The following is a 15,452-nucleotide window of genomic DNA, read 5'->3' as shown; positions in this document are numbered from 1 at the left end:
GGCTTCTGATATTGAGCTTCTTCATCATCTCTTTAACAGATTAGTCAATTTGATTGCTGTGTATTCCACCCGTGAGTTCCACATAAGTTACCATGTACATTGAGATATTTGCAAAATTCTATCATGCAATCTCCGGTGTGATTTTCATTGCCAAGGCCATTATTTTCCAACTACTGATCCTTTTTTGTGTGTGTGTGTGAATTTTGCATTCTAATCACCAGTAATTATTAATGCATCTTGACTGCATATTTGATCCATTTCAGATTGCTGAGGTTGGTAAAAATCTTCAATTTCCTCATCTTTGTCCTTAGTGGTTGGTGTGTAAATTTGCATATTAACTGTGTTAACTGGTCTTCCAATCACTGGCAGTGTTAACGTCAGAATAGATCTTAAAACGTTATTTTTAATGATAAATGTGACACCATTCCTCTTCAATTTGTCATTTCCGGCTTAAAAGACCATATGATTTTCTGATTCAAAATGGCCAATACCAACCTATTTCAGCTCACTAATGCCTAGAGTACTGATCTTTAAGTGATCCATTTCATTTTGTTGACTTCCCATCTTCCTAGGCTCATACTTCATACATTCCATGTTGCAATTATTAATGGGTGTTTGCAGCTGTTTCTTCTCATTTTGAGTCATGCCACATCAGCAAATTAAAGTCCTGTAAGCTTGACTCCATCTATACATCATTAAGATTGACATCTGAGGTGCCAGCTCTTTCCCTGTGGTATTCCGAGTGCCTTCCAACCTGAGGGGCTCATCTTCTGGCACTGTATCAGACAATGTTCCACTGCTATTGATAGGTTTTCACTGGCCATTTTTTTTCTTAGAAGTAGATCACCAGATCCTACTTAGTCAGTCTTAGTCTGGAAGCTCTGCTGAAACCTGTCCACCATGGGTGACCCTGCTGGTGTTTGAAATACCTGTGACAAAGCTTCCAGTATCACAGACAGCAATACTGCCATTTTTGTTTTATGATTGTATTATATTGTTACTTTGACTTGTTTTGTTAGAGGCTTGTCTCACAAAATATGAGTGTTTATTAAAGCAAAGTCCAACAGAATTCTATCCTTTCACATAATGCAATCGTTTACATTTGGTCTTATTTACACCATCTCATTTTACATGCAACTCTTTTTAAAATTTATGGTAAAATATATATATAACAAAGATTTTGTCATTTGTAAGTGTGCAACTCAGTGCCATTAATTATAGTCAGAATGTTGTGGAACACTCACTACTTATTTCTGGAACTTTTTTATCACCCCAAACAGAAACTCAGTACCCATTAAGCAGTAGCTGCCTTTCCCTCCATCCCCTGGAAACCACTAATATACTTTGATCTATATGTATTTGCCTATTCTAAATATTTTAAGTGGAATTATACAATATTTATCCTTTTGTGTCTGACTTATTTCACTCAGCATGTTTTATCCATGTCATAGCATGTATTAGAACTTTTCATGGCTGAATGAGATCCCTTTTTACTGTACATACCATTTTGTTTAGTCACCTATTGATGTACTGTTGGGATGTTTCCACCTGTTGGCTACTGTGATATTGCTGCAATGAATATTGGTGTACAAGTATCTACTGGAACACCTGCCTTCAAGTCTTTTGGGTATACATGTAACTTTTTATTGTTCTTGGTTAACATTTCCTGAATAGTTTTTAAAAAAAACTCTCCTGGTTCCAGATTTACACATTCTTCTATTATTTTACTATTCACTAAGGTCATATTTTAAGTCATATTTAAATATATATATCAATCTATCGAAGATTAAATCACTATACCACCTTCCAACTAAGAGAAAACCTTTATGAGTCTAAATAATTCATGTTAAGTATAAAAAATAAAAACAACTGACAAATGAAAAGATGCTCAGCTCAACATCATTAGCCATCAGGGAAACGCAAATCAAAACCACAATGTGATACTTCCCAATCACTAACAACAAAAAAAAAAACAAAACCCAATTCCACTGGGTCAATTCCAACTCATAGCGACCCTATAGGGCAGAGTGAACTGCCCCACAGGGTTTCCAAGGAGCAGCTGGTGGATTTGAACTATGAACCTTTTGGTCAGCAGCCAAGCTCTTAACCACTGTGCCACCAGGGCTTCACACACAAAGATGGCTTTAAAAAAAAAAACGGATAATAAGTTTTAGTGAGGATGTAGAGAAATTGGAACCATCATATATTGCTGGTGAGAATGTAAACTATTCAATCTCTTTGGAAAACAGTCTGGTAGTTCCCCAAAATATTAAACTTTGAGTTATTTGATCCAGCAATTTCACTCCTAGAGAAATGAAAACACGAGTGTATGCAGAAACTTGTAGATGGATATTCATAGCAACATTATTCATAAGAGCCGAACAGTGGAAATGACCCAAATTTCCATTAACTCGTGAATGAATACATAAAATGTGGTATTATCCCTACAGTTGAATATCATCCAGCCATACAAATACGTGCTACGACATGGATGAACCTTGAAAGCAATGTGCTAAATGACAAAAGTTAGTCACGAAACACCACATGCTGTATTATTGCATTTATATGAAATGTCCAGAATAGGCAAATCTATAAAAACAGAATGTAGATTAGTGGTTTCCTAGGGTAGCTGGGGGGATACAGAAGAAATGAGAAGTGACTATTAAAAGGTATGGGGATTTCTTTTTCAGAGTGATGGAAATATTCTAAAACTGTGCTGATGGCTGCACTACCCTCTGAATATTGTAAAATCTATTGAGTTGTACACTTTAAATGAGTGAATTGTATGGGACATGAATTCTATCTCAGAGATGTTAAAAAATTTTCAGAGAACAGAACTCATCAAAGAAAATAAAAAATAATCTGATTTCACCAATTAGACGTAATCACTGTTTTCAGTTCACTTTTTAATTGTATATATACAAAAATGTATCATGACACATACTCGTTTATAACCAGACTTTTTTTTTTTTCCAAATTAAAAAGAACATCTTTCTATGTCAAGAATTGCTTTGACTGTTGTATTTGACTGAATGGGTATCCCAAACTTAATTTGTCTATTTTTTTTTTATCATTGTTAGATTATTTTCTATTATAAAACAATGCAGCTGTAAGTATCTTATTCAATCTCTGCGCATGGCTTTGAAATAAACTGCAAGTAGAACTGCTGGGTCAGAGGATGTATCAAGACCGAGGCGCTTCTTAATAAGACTCAAAGAAAAATGACAGTGGATGAAAAAGAAATCCCCCTTGGGATGCGATGTCCCAGGTTTGGTGAACAGAGCCCAGATTAGCTATGAGACATCCAACACCAGTACCCCAACCTTATTCATTCTTCAAAGTATTTCATTTTTAAAATAATGTACAAAAAATGTCTAATATACAAAACAAAAGCAGGATACAATTACATATGATAGCAAATACCAAAAACTTGTCAAAGAAGTTATAACTTGGTGGCTCTGATTCATTCCATTTTAAAATAATGTATCAAAATTCTTTAAAAAAAAAAAAAGGAGGGGGGCAGAACACCATTATACACGCTATCATATACAAAAAAAAAAAAGCATAGTTAAGTTGGAAAGAAAACACATCAAAACATTAACAAGGTTGGGGTAATTGGTAAAATATAACAGTAAAAATCATTAGTTTTCTTTGTAAAGAACTTCCCTTTATGTTTTACAAAATTTTAACAGTGGAAAGATATACGTTAATTCAAGGTACGTTACATACCAAATTCTAGTCATGAAAGGAACACTCACCAAAATCCTCATTTTAAGCATTAGATAATTGAAGACCAGAAGATTAACTGACTCAAGCAAGGTCATCCAGCTAGTAGATAAAAGAGCCTCAACCCTGCACAATGTTTCTTAAAAAGCTTTCGGGGTTTCCTTTATCCACTGTAGTATAGTCTTTGAAATATCTATTAATAAAAATATTGATGCTATAGACTTAAATAATATGAACTCAGTCTTCAAACACTAATGTCAAAACCCATAAAAATCAAGGTTCATGTAAAACATTCTGAGAGAACAGCAAATCATTAAACGAACAAAGTACTAATTTTCTAATTCTGAAGCATATTTAAATCGTACAAGCGTGAGTTTTACATGGCTGCACACTTGGAAAGGCCTTAAGTTTGTGTGTTTGTATCCCACATTGTCCTAAGAATTTAAAGACAGAGAAAAGCAGTTACTTCTCTAAATTTTCTTTTTTGTAACCAATGTATATACCCACAGGAACCCACATATGTCCCTTAACAAAAGTTCAATTATCATACACTTGGGACAAAATGGGAAAGTCTATCAGAGCTGAAGAAATCAAAGCTCAAAACTCATTTAACTGTTACCAAGTAATATTACTAAAGAGGAAGCTTATTTTCTTAAACATATAGACTCTAACTTAGTGTTTTATTTCTTCATTATTCTTAAATTACAAAATATCCAACACTGTTTTATAAGTAGATTTAATATAACAATTGCTTTATAATAGTATGCATTAGTTTATAATAAGAAATTGTCCAATAATAGACAACTGAATATACATATATTATGCACCATGAATCTTCTCTGCTAGGATACTGAAATGAACAAAACAGCTCCTCTTTCATTATTTGGTATAAGGCTTATGAGAAACTGTACAACTCCCACACTAACACAAGCAGATATGCCTGCAGTACAGAAGAAAAAAATCCTACTTTATGATTCATTGCTTTATTCCTTCGTTCTGGACAGGTTATAATAAAAACTGACAACCAGTAGTACTTCCCATTCACCTTTACTCCTGGAACTGTAAATTAAGCAGGTTTGAAAACAGCCTGTGATGTATGCTATATAAGTTCCTAAAACTGAACATTCAACCTTTTTATATGAGGACAATTAAGATCAGTACGGAGAGAGAAAAGCAGCAAAATACCGTATTTATTTAAATTTTCAATACTTTACAGAAAAAAAACAGATCCTGATGAGAGTATTTCCTCAATTAGCAAAGGTAATTAATTACTCAGCAAAACTCACACTTCATTTCAAAACAAACACTACAAGTAAAAAAAATCTTGGAAAAATAATATATAATATTACCTTTATTACCTTTAATTTATAAATCTGTCTTATTTCCAAAATGAAGTAAAATTGTCAAAATTTTACAGTTTTTATTATTAGTTGACATTTATTTAGTGTTTAAAAGCCCCTCGGTGATACAGGTGGGGTAAACGGGTAAGCATTCAACTATTAATTGAAAAGTTGGGTCTGAATTTACCCAGAGGCACCTCAGAGGAAAGGCCTGGTAATCTGCTCCCAAAAGATTACAGCCATTGAAAACCCCTATGATGCACATTTCTACGCTGAAATACACGGGGTCGCCATGAGTCATCAGGGTTGACTCAATGGCCAACTAGTGATTATTTAGTGGTTGATTCACACCAAACACTATTCTAAGTATTTTATATGTAATAAACCTTGTTTGTACCCAAAAACTCTATGATGTAAAATATATTATTTCTGTGTTACAAATAAAGGGACACGAAGGTTAAATAAGCTACCCAAGGTCATAGAGCAAAAAAATGGCAGTCTAGGACTCAAAGACAGACTTCTGATCTAATTATCTTAAACACCATATAAATGTTGGTTAATGAACAGATTAGCAACTTCAAAATCAACAAATGATTTTATCACAGCTTTTGCTCCATCACCAAATATTTATTTAACAGGTACTATGTTTTTTTTTTTTTATGTACCAGGCACTTTAGTCAATGACAAAACACAAGATTGACAAGGCCTCTGCTCTCTAAACACTTCATCTGTTGGTGAAGGAGGAAAAGGGGGGCAGGGGGAATCAGAGTCTTCATTGCAATGGAGAAAATAAAGCATAAAAAGGAGGATTTAAGATCTAGGTAAATGAATTAAAAATCTGCAGGCATAACTGTCCCAGCAAAGGTTGAGTAAGAAGGACCTGAGACAAAATGAGGCGTATTTCTGTAACAGAAAGCAGGCAGTGAGAAAGAAACACAATGAGGTTGGAGAAGTCGGCATCAGCTAGTTTGTAGACAAAATTTGGTTTTTTGCTTGTTGGTAATTATAATAGTGGGCCAATGAAGGTTTTATACAGGGAAATGACATGATCTAATTGGGGTAAAAATATCACTTTGCCTACATGAGAAGAAAGGAAACTAAGACCAAGCAAGGGTTAAAAAAAAATTAATTGCCTGCCAGTGAATTCCAACTTTTGGCAACCCCATGTGCGGCAGAGTAGAACTGTGCTCCACAGGATTTCCAAGGCTGTGACCTTTCAGAAGATCACAGGCCTTTCTTTCAAGGCACCTCTGGGTGGGTTCAAACCATCAACCTTTGGTTAGTAATCAAGCATTTAACCATTCGTCCCACCCACGCTCGAAGTTAGGGTTAGGACACATTTTTTTGTATAAATTGTGCTTTAAATTTACAGTTCAAGTTAGTTTCTCATACAAAAATTTATACACACATTGTTTTGTGACCCTAGTTGCTATCCCTATAATGTGACAGCGCACTCCCCCTTTTCACCCAGGACCCCCGTCCATTCTATCAGTTCCTATCCCCTTTTTGCCTTCTCATCTCGCCTCCAGACAGGCGCTGTTCATTTAATCTCAAGTATCTACTTGAACTTTCTTAGTTTCTTGCACGTTCTTCACGAGTATCATTTTATGTCTTACAGTCCAGTCTAGATTTTGTCTGAAGAGTTGGCTTCAGGAATGGTTTTAGTTCTGGGTTAACAGAGAGTTCAGGGGCTGTGTCTTCTGGGGTTCCTCTAGTCTCAGTCAGACCATTAAGTTTGGTCTTTCTATGAGGACACACTATGGGAGTAATTATAGTACGGACCTGAGTTATAACAGAGGAGATGGAGAAGAGTAAGCGGAATACGACGCACTTTGAAGAAAAAGAACAAGACTTGCTAACTGACTAGATGTGATTACAGAATGACTGTAATATGTAATCAAGGATGACACAAAGATTTTTGACTACAGCAATGAATTAACTAAATACTAATTTTCCCAAAAAGAAGAAACCAGAGGATAAAAAGGCTTGGGGTTAGAAATTCAGCATCGTTTTAAATATGTCAAGTTTAAATACCTCATAGATGGTCACAGTTGGTATGCCTAAGGGCTCACTGCTTATCTAATATTCAAATCATCACTGGAAGAATTTAATATGAACATGATATCATAAAATGCTGAGACAAATCAGTTGTTTTACAAGTCAGGAAAAGAATGGTTACAAAAGGATTCTGTTATAACTTCACAATAAAAAAGATCTCAATCTATAAATCAGTTACAGATTTGTACAATTTTCTAAACTTCCAGTCCCATTTCCCCACCTACTTATTGCCTGTTAGGATAAACTCCCATTTATACAAAATCCAAATTGAAAAGTTCAAATAACCACCACTTGCAATTTTTGATCAAGCAAAAGCCAAATAATTATTAGAAATCATTTCTAAAAATCAACCTTAAGTACAAGAAAATTTAAAGTCACCAGGCCACTATAAATATGGCCAAATCACTTAAGATAAACGGTGTACTTACGAGAACACAGGCATAAAATATTACAAAGTGCATTTTGAAATGCAATTTTAATATTAGCTGAATACATTCAAAGCCCTTGAAAACATTCTAATTCCTTAAGTCCAAACAATTCATTATCTTCATTAATCACTTAAAAATAACCATTATCCAAACAATGCTTATGAAAGTTTAAGTTATTTGGCGTAAATTTTGTTCTCAGCTAAAAAATTTAAAGATAAAAGCTTTACAAAGTAAAAACCCTCATTCTTAAGTAAAATGCCAGGGAATGGATGATCATGCCTCTTTTAAATTTAACATAATAACATAAGAATGGACTTTGTGTTCCAACATCTATCCTATTTCAGAAAATATCAGATTTAAAGAATTCCAAACTTTTAAAGCTGAAATTTCTATGAGACATCTAGACATTAAGACGGTGTTCCCCAATGTGCATGAAAATCAGCTGGAGGGCTTGTTAAAATAGATTCCTGGACCACACACCCCAACTTTTTGATTGATTAGGTCTGAGGTAGAGTCCAAGGACTAACTAACTAAAGCTCCCAAGGGACACAAGTCCTATTTGACCCTGCTCCAACACACAGTACACAATTGTTCATTAAAATACCTTTCCTTATTACAAGTATTTACTGAGATTTTTTTAAATAGTGGATCATACTATGCAATCAAACATCCATCGTGTAGCTTATAAAAGCATAGAACATACATACCTGAACCCAATTCAAACTAGTTACGGTGAAAGCCAATTCTGGACTCAAAAACTGTATTTTAAAGAAATTAATGACGTGACATTGTACACCACATATATGATATGTCCAAAATACGCAAATCTAGAGACAAAAAGTAGAAGAGTGGTTGTCTAGGGCTAGGGGTGGGGAAATGGAGAGTGACCGCTAATGAGTATGGGGTTCTTCACGGGATGATGAAACTATTTTCAAGCTAGAATACGGTGGTCACACAACTCTGTAAATACACTGAAACTCAGTTAACTGTATACTTTTAAACAGGTGAACTTTATGGTATGCAAATTATATATCAGTAACTGTTAAAGTGTTATGTCAAAGTTCAAACAGTAACAATGTTAAACCAAATATTACCATTGTAGCCACTCTTAAGAATACATGAATTCTAATTAGAATATCGATGTTATAAATATGTATATTTATTCTAATTAGAACATCAGCGTTCTGAAGTGTTTTAAAACTGCTGTTAACACATACACAAAAATGCTCTTTACACTTATATCTGGCCTGGTAAGCTGACCTTTTGTGCCACCAGAGCTCCAAAGTGCCTCTAAAACCTGAACCTGTTGCTCAAGTCGATTCCAACTCATAACAACCACCCTGCAGGACAGAATAGAACTGCCCCAGTTTCCAAGGAGTGGCTGGTGGATTCAAACTGCTGACCTTCTGGTTAGCAGCTGAGCTCTTAACCGTTATGCCACCAAGGCTCCACAGTGCCTCTAAACCAAACCCACTGCCGTCGATTTCAACTCATAGCAATCCTATAGGACAGAGTAGAACTGCCCCATAGAGTTTACAAGGAGTGCCTGGTAGATTCAAACCACCAAACTTCTGGTTTGCAGCCGAACTCAACCACTACACTATCAGGGTTTCTACAGTGCCTCTGGGACCATATAAATACAGAGGGAAATACCTGGATCTCTTCTTCTCACCTTTCCCACAATATAGTTTGTGTTACTGATATCACAAAACTTAAAAGGGAGACTCAAAGACCTTTTACATAGCTTCGGAATGATTTTAAAGTTTCTTATTACTGTACTATTTTTTCCATTGAATTAATCTCTACTTTTTTTCTTTTTATTTTACTGAATTAGCTGATTTGCCTTCAGAACTAAAAGAACTTACGTTTCATGAGTTCCAAAAAAGAAAATGGGTAGTTTGTTAGTGGGTGGCTTTACGGCTCCATCAGGAACTTCATCTACCTAAAAGAAAGGTCACAAAAATTAAAATCTTTTAAATCAGGCATGCCTCAACACATCTGAATAAACTGAGAACAAGATATCCCAGAGAGATCTGATATAAAATGACCACTTCTACAGGTCCACAACCCCCATCCCTAGTTCTGAAACCTAAGAAGCTCTGAAAACTAAGATTTTCTTCAAAATTAATTTGGTGGCAAAACCTGGAATAACAATGAGTCAATTCGGTCATTTCTTTTATTCTACCTAGTGTGAATACTGATATTTCTCTGCAGAAACACTGTGTTCCAGTATCATGTGCCACCCCAGACCATATCAACAATGAAATTCTTTCTAGAATCCCAAAATTCTGAATCCTGAAACAATCTTGCCCTAAACATTCCAGATAAGGCAACGGGAACCTGTTCAGCAATCCTAAACGATACTTCTGCAAGGACACTATACAAGTAACAGTAATGTAAAAACAACATTACTAATACATGTTTAAAGCTGTATTTCCCATGGCTGAATCACATAAGGTTACCCTTTCCTTTTTTTCATTCTTCCTAATTAAAGACAAAAGTATCAGGTGCTGTTATGTCTAACATACCTGTAGTACTTACTTTCCCTTATTAACAAAAAGAAAAGAACACCTCAGGGATAAAGCCATAAAAAAGTAGCATCTAGATGGAATTTATTAACATTTCTTTTTTCAACTTCCTAATTTCTATAATTTCATATAGAAAATCTAAGTAAAAAAAAAAAATCAGTTGATTTACTTAAGGGAGCTGACAGCAGAAGACCTACTACTGGCTGCTTTGTATGCATTTCAAAGACTTGAAGACTATGAGGGTTTTGTGATTATCTGTGGGGCAGTCTGAAGCTTTAGAACACCAACTGAACAATTAACACCCCGCTCTAGGGACTTTAACTTTCCCACCTATATGGAGCCCGGAAACCCTGAAGGAGTGGTTAAACACTAAGGCTGCTAACCAAAAGGCTGGCAGTTCGAATCTACCAGTCGCTCCTTGGAAACTCTATGGGACAAGTTCTACTCCGTCCTATGGGGTGACTATGAGTCGGAAGCAACTCAATGGCAATGTGCTTAAGGGTTTTTTTTTTTTTTGTTGTTATATGGTAAAGATTATGCCTATCTATCATGTCTACCATTTCAACTTTGTGGGGAAGCTACAAAGATTATAACAATCCTTAATGCCCTTAAGGGATATTTTCTGTCAGCCAGGTTCAAAGGTTTCCACCAGTAAATAGCCTTAATAGTTTGTGCACCTAGAGAGCCTAATGAATGTTACGCAAACTTTTTAAAAAGTTGATTTTAACAATGGTATTACTGGTACAGGATTACAAAAATGCACAAGACTTAAAAATTAATGACCTTTGGCATAGTTGAACAAACAAATGCTAAAATCAAAAGTGGAACAATGGCTATCACTCTTAACATCTGATACCTTAAGTAACATTCTAAGCTCTCTAACACAAAGATTGACAATTTGTAAGACTGAAAACAGAAAAAGGAACACAGCGCTGGGACACAGGAAATACAAACCCAAGCTCAGCTGCATCTATGAAAAAAAGGGGTAAGAGAATAGATACAAAAATTTCCCGTTCCAATTAAATACAGGGGAGTAATACTGTGGTCCTCCTAAGGCTACTTTATTTTACTTTTAACAGCACTAACTCTTGTATCACCTAACATACTGAAGAATACAGAAAGGATGATCTGGGAGAAACATGATTTTTAAAATGTTCCCATTTGGCTTTTAACTGCATTGTGGCATGGAAATCTAAATACAGATGTATCTTATTTTATAACACCTCAACATATTAAGTAAGGATGGTAAACCAGTGAAAAAGAATTCTGGAAGGGACTTAAATCCAACCAGTTTCCCTAGGCTCTATTAAACATGAACTACAGACTGTTTCATAAATGCATTACTACGTACTGAAGAGTCGGAACCGACTCGATGGCACTGGGTATTATGTACTGAAGACTAGGAGGGGTGTAAAGAAATCCCGTTTATGGCTATTGCCTTCAAGAAGCTTACAATCTATTTGAACGTAAAAGAACCTACAAAGAAAGAGTTAAAAATTAAAAGGTTATCACAAAGGAAATATAGCAGAATGTCAGATATTACAGACAAGGATTATGATTAAGAATTGTTAAAGTAGATTTGACAGACTGGGGAAAAAAGCTTTTCCGGTTAGGTAAGGTAATCTGTACCCCTGAATCTGAAGAGCGGAATGGGGGGGCGGGGGGAAATCAAGGAATAGACATCTTACTTGGATAGCACTCTTTTTTTCTCCATTCTTCCCCCCCCCAGCTGACATAACTAAAACTACTGTTATTTAATTACCCTTAAGAAATAAATTCTTTTCAAAAAAGAATTAGTAGAAATGGTTTGAAAAAATGATTACAACCATAGAATATCATGTATTTACATTTTAAAAGGATCTCAAGTTTACCCCACCCCATAGATTTCAACCTTCCTTTATATCCTATCACTGCCTTAGAATCTGGGCCCCACCATAAACTAATAAAATGACAGCTATTTCGAGTCTGTCTAAATTTTACAGAAAATCCTGGCTCCTTAATCACTTCTCTGTAACACTGTATGTAAACCCAAGAATCTGCTCTACCCTTCCTTTTGCCTGTGGGAAACAACCAAACAGTTAAAACAACTTTACAAGGTCATAAGGGAAATTTTTATCAATAAAAACGTGATTCATTTTCTGTGCCTTCCTTGGTTCTAACTTATTGTACAATTCTCAAGAATATCCAGTCCCAAATCTCTTTATTAACAAATCTAGAAGGCCTCATCAGTTACAAAACATGAAAAAAGATCCCGCAAATTCAACTAAATCGCATATATCTTTTTTTGGACATCCTACAGTTTGTTTGTAATTTGCATAGATTCTATATATTTTGCACTTTATTCAAAATTAGGAAAATGCTAACATTTCACTAGTTTTTAAACCTAAGTCATAGACGCTTATTTTCCTCTACAATGGAACACTGCATCCCTTTTGAATACTTCCTATTAGGAAAATCCGTCAAAAACAGACCATAGGAAATATACAAGTATGCAGATCATTTGGATTTTCACAATTACATGTGCGATTAACTGGGTAAAAACTGAAATGAAAAGGTTCAAGTTATAACTGAGATGAGAGGAGAGCGAGGGGGAGAAAAGGCATATGGGGGAAATAAAAACGGGGGTAGGAAGCAGGCCTGTGAGCAAGAAGGTACCACCGCTAAACGTGAAGGCGAAGGAGCACTTACTCGAGCTGGCCAATGAGGATACCCTTTCATCTTGGCGAAGATGAGGTCTCCGGGTTTGAAATCACGAGTCATGTCTCGGGGGCGACGCCGGGGGGCCTGAGCCCAGCGAGGGGCTGCGGGCGGGAGTCGAGGCGGAGCCGGGCGGCGGGAGGAGGAGATGCCTCGGGGCGTCCGACGCGCCTGCGAGCCAGAGCAAGGAGGGCGGTTAGAGCGAACACCGGAGGGAGGGAGGGAGGGAGGGAGAGAGGCAGGGAGGGAGGGACGGAGGGAGGCAGCAGGGAGGGAGAGGCCCCGGGGAGGGGGCGGGAAGGGGGAGGGGTGGGAGCCAGGGAGGGGAGAGCCGCCTCCACCCCTCCCCCGAGTGCGCGGCCTTCGCAGTCCCCGAGCCGCCTCTCCCCGGCTCGACGGCCGGAGAGACGCCACCACCTGAGGCAGGGATGCTCCCAACCCCAGGCCCCCGTTCTCCCGCCCCATCCCTCCTCCGCCTGTCTGCACGGGGCTTAAGCCCCAAAATGGAGGGGGATGTGGGCAAGAGATAAAAGCAGGCTTACGACAGCGGCGCGTCCCCTTTCCGCCCACGGATGACGACCCCTCCCCAGCGCGCTTCCCGTCGCTGGCCGCCGCAGCCGCCCCTCGGCCCGCGGCCCGGCCGCGTCCACTTCCCCGCTCCAGCCAGCAGCGAGGCCACCGAAGGGGGGGCGGGGCGAGTCCCCGCCGCCGGCTCACCTGCCGGGGCCGCGGGCACGGAGGCTGCGGTTGCGGGCCAGCTGCCTCTGCCCGCGTCCACGCAAGCCACCTGCGCCACCAGCTGCCGCAGAGGCGTCTCAACGGCTCCGAATCGCAACCGCCGCCGTCGCCGTCGCTGCGCTGCTCCCGCGCGGCTCCCGCTCGGCGCCCGCTAGCACTAGGCCGGGACCAACTGGTCCCCGAGGGAGGGGGGAGAAATCAACACCCGCCTAAGGTGTACGGCTCGGAAGCGGAGCTTCTGGAGGCTCTAGAACCCCAAGTTTAGTTTTCCCCAGCTATTGCTGCCAGATGGAGAGACAGACGGTTATGAAGGAAAAAGGAGTGGGCTAAAATATCGCCGCCCACTGCTGCTCCCCCCTGTGGTTTGCGGAGTGGTCGGGCCCGGCCCGCCCCTGCTGGCTGCTCTGCGTGTGTGTATTTGTATGTGTACTGTATGTAAAAGGCAGAGAGGGAGGAAACGATTGTTGTGGACAGGCTTGGGGGCGGGTATCCGGGCCTCCAGCCCTAGGCTGTGTGTTAGGGTGAACCTGGCAGCCTAAACTGCCAGGACTTGCATTGTTTCCCAGCGCTAGGAGGCTTTAATGCTGCATTTGCGCGATTTGCACCATCCAAAAAAAAGAGGAGCAGTAAAAAACCCATAGATGAAATCGGAGCATGAGGCAGTTGCAGGGCGAGCAGCCAGTAGGCCTCTTGCACCTCGCTGAATGGGCCCTGCAGTCTCCTTTCCTTGAAATTGTAACGTGAGAGAGCCCCGTTTCATTGTTTTTTAAATTTAAAGCACCAAGAACTCTTAAGAAAAAGGCAATCCTAACGAATGCAAAATGTGAAACGTAGAAAACAATGACAGGAAAGCATAAGCCTTTTAGATAGGATGTGGGTTTGGGCCCCTGCTAAATTTTAGCTGCATCTAAATTTTATACTCCTAATAGAGTGGCTTTTTTTAATAGAGTGGCAGCTGGTAGGTGGTACAATGTGGAAGTGTCATTAAATCTCAAATGTTTTATCTCTCAACATACTCAAAGATCATTACTTTTTTTTTTTTAAATCCTTTAGCCGATAGATTTTTTAATATGTTGGATCCCTGGTGGCACAGTGGTTAAGAGCTACGGCAGCTAACGAAAAGTTCGGCTGTTCGAATCCACCAGCTGCTCCTTGGAAACCCTATGGGGCAGTTCTACTCTGTCCTATTGGGTCGCTAGGAGCCAAAATCGACTAGACGGCAATGGGTCTGGTTTGGTTTTGGTAGTACTATGCCCAGCCTTCTGAAGTGAATTGATACTTAGTATTTTACTGCACCAGAGCTATGTCGCCAGCACTAATTTTATTTACCCATTAACATTCACCGAGGTTTCCAAGAAATGTGTAGTAAGACATTTTGAAAATGAGTAAGAATTAATATTAAATTGTGCTTGCCTCTGTATCCAACAACAACAAAAAGAGTATCTGCTGTGTATCAAGCAAGCACTCTTAGGTGCTGGGGATACAGCCCTGAACAACAAGCACAGATGCTTCCCATTCAAAGCAGAGGCTGAAAATAAGAAAAAGGGCATAATAATATTGAAGCACGTATTAGCGCCTAGTGAATACTCCTTTAACTAAAGGACTAGCAATTGGGAATAAATCAGAAAAAGCTTTATTGCTGGGTAAGAATTAAGAATATTTTGAAAGAGATATGCATGCCTTTAAAAAGATTGAAGGAAGGCATTCCCAATGTATTGTAGTTGTTGTTAGTTGCCATGACTCAAGTTCAACTCCCACGGCAAGCCTATGTATGCAGAGCAGAACTGCTACATAGGGTTTTCAAGACTGTAACCTTTTGGAAGGTGCCCTGGTGGCACAGTGGGTTAAGAGCTTGGCTGCTAACTGAAAGGTCGGTGGTTTGAATCCACCAGTTGCTCTTCCCGAGAAAGATGTGACAGTCCGCTTCTGTAAAGATT

The 15,452-nt window shown here is 38.6% G+C and overlaps 1 protein-coding gene across 7 annotated transcripts in view; it reads right to left on the bottom strand.

Annotated features, from left to right (window-relative positions):
* PSIP1 (PC4 and SRSF1 interacting protein 1) overlaps positions 1–12,948 on the bottom strand; it is a 36,929-nt gene extending 23,981 nt beyond the window's left edge. For all 7 annotated transcript variants that reach the window (XM_003407343.4, XM_010587935.3, XM_023545249.2 and 4 more), the window contains exons 1-2: positions 12,769–12,948; positions 9,418–9,494 (exon numbers count right to left, since the gene is read on the bottom strand). In XM_003407343.4, the coding sequence (XP_003407391.1) occupies positions 9,418–9,494; positions 12,769–12,840 (149 nt within the window). In that variant the 5' untranslated portion in view covers positions 12,841–12,948. The remainder of the gene's footprint in view (positions 1–9,417; positions 9,495–12,768) is intronic.
* Positions 12,949–15,452: the final 2,504 nt, after the last annotated feature.

Source organism: Loxodonta africana, chromosome 9, assembly GCF_030014295.1.
Source record: "Loxodonta africana isolate mLoxAfr1 chromosome 9, mLoxAfr1.hap2, whole genome shotgun sequence".
Classification (NCBI taxonomy): Eukaryota; Metazoa; Chordata; class Mammalia; order Proboscidea; family Elephantidae; genus Loxodonta; species Loxodonta africana.
Note: the sequence above shows the minus strand (reverse complement) of the source record. Positions and strands in the feature narration are given on the sequence as shown.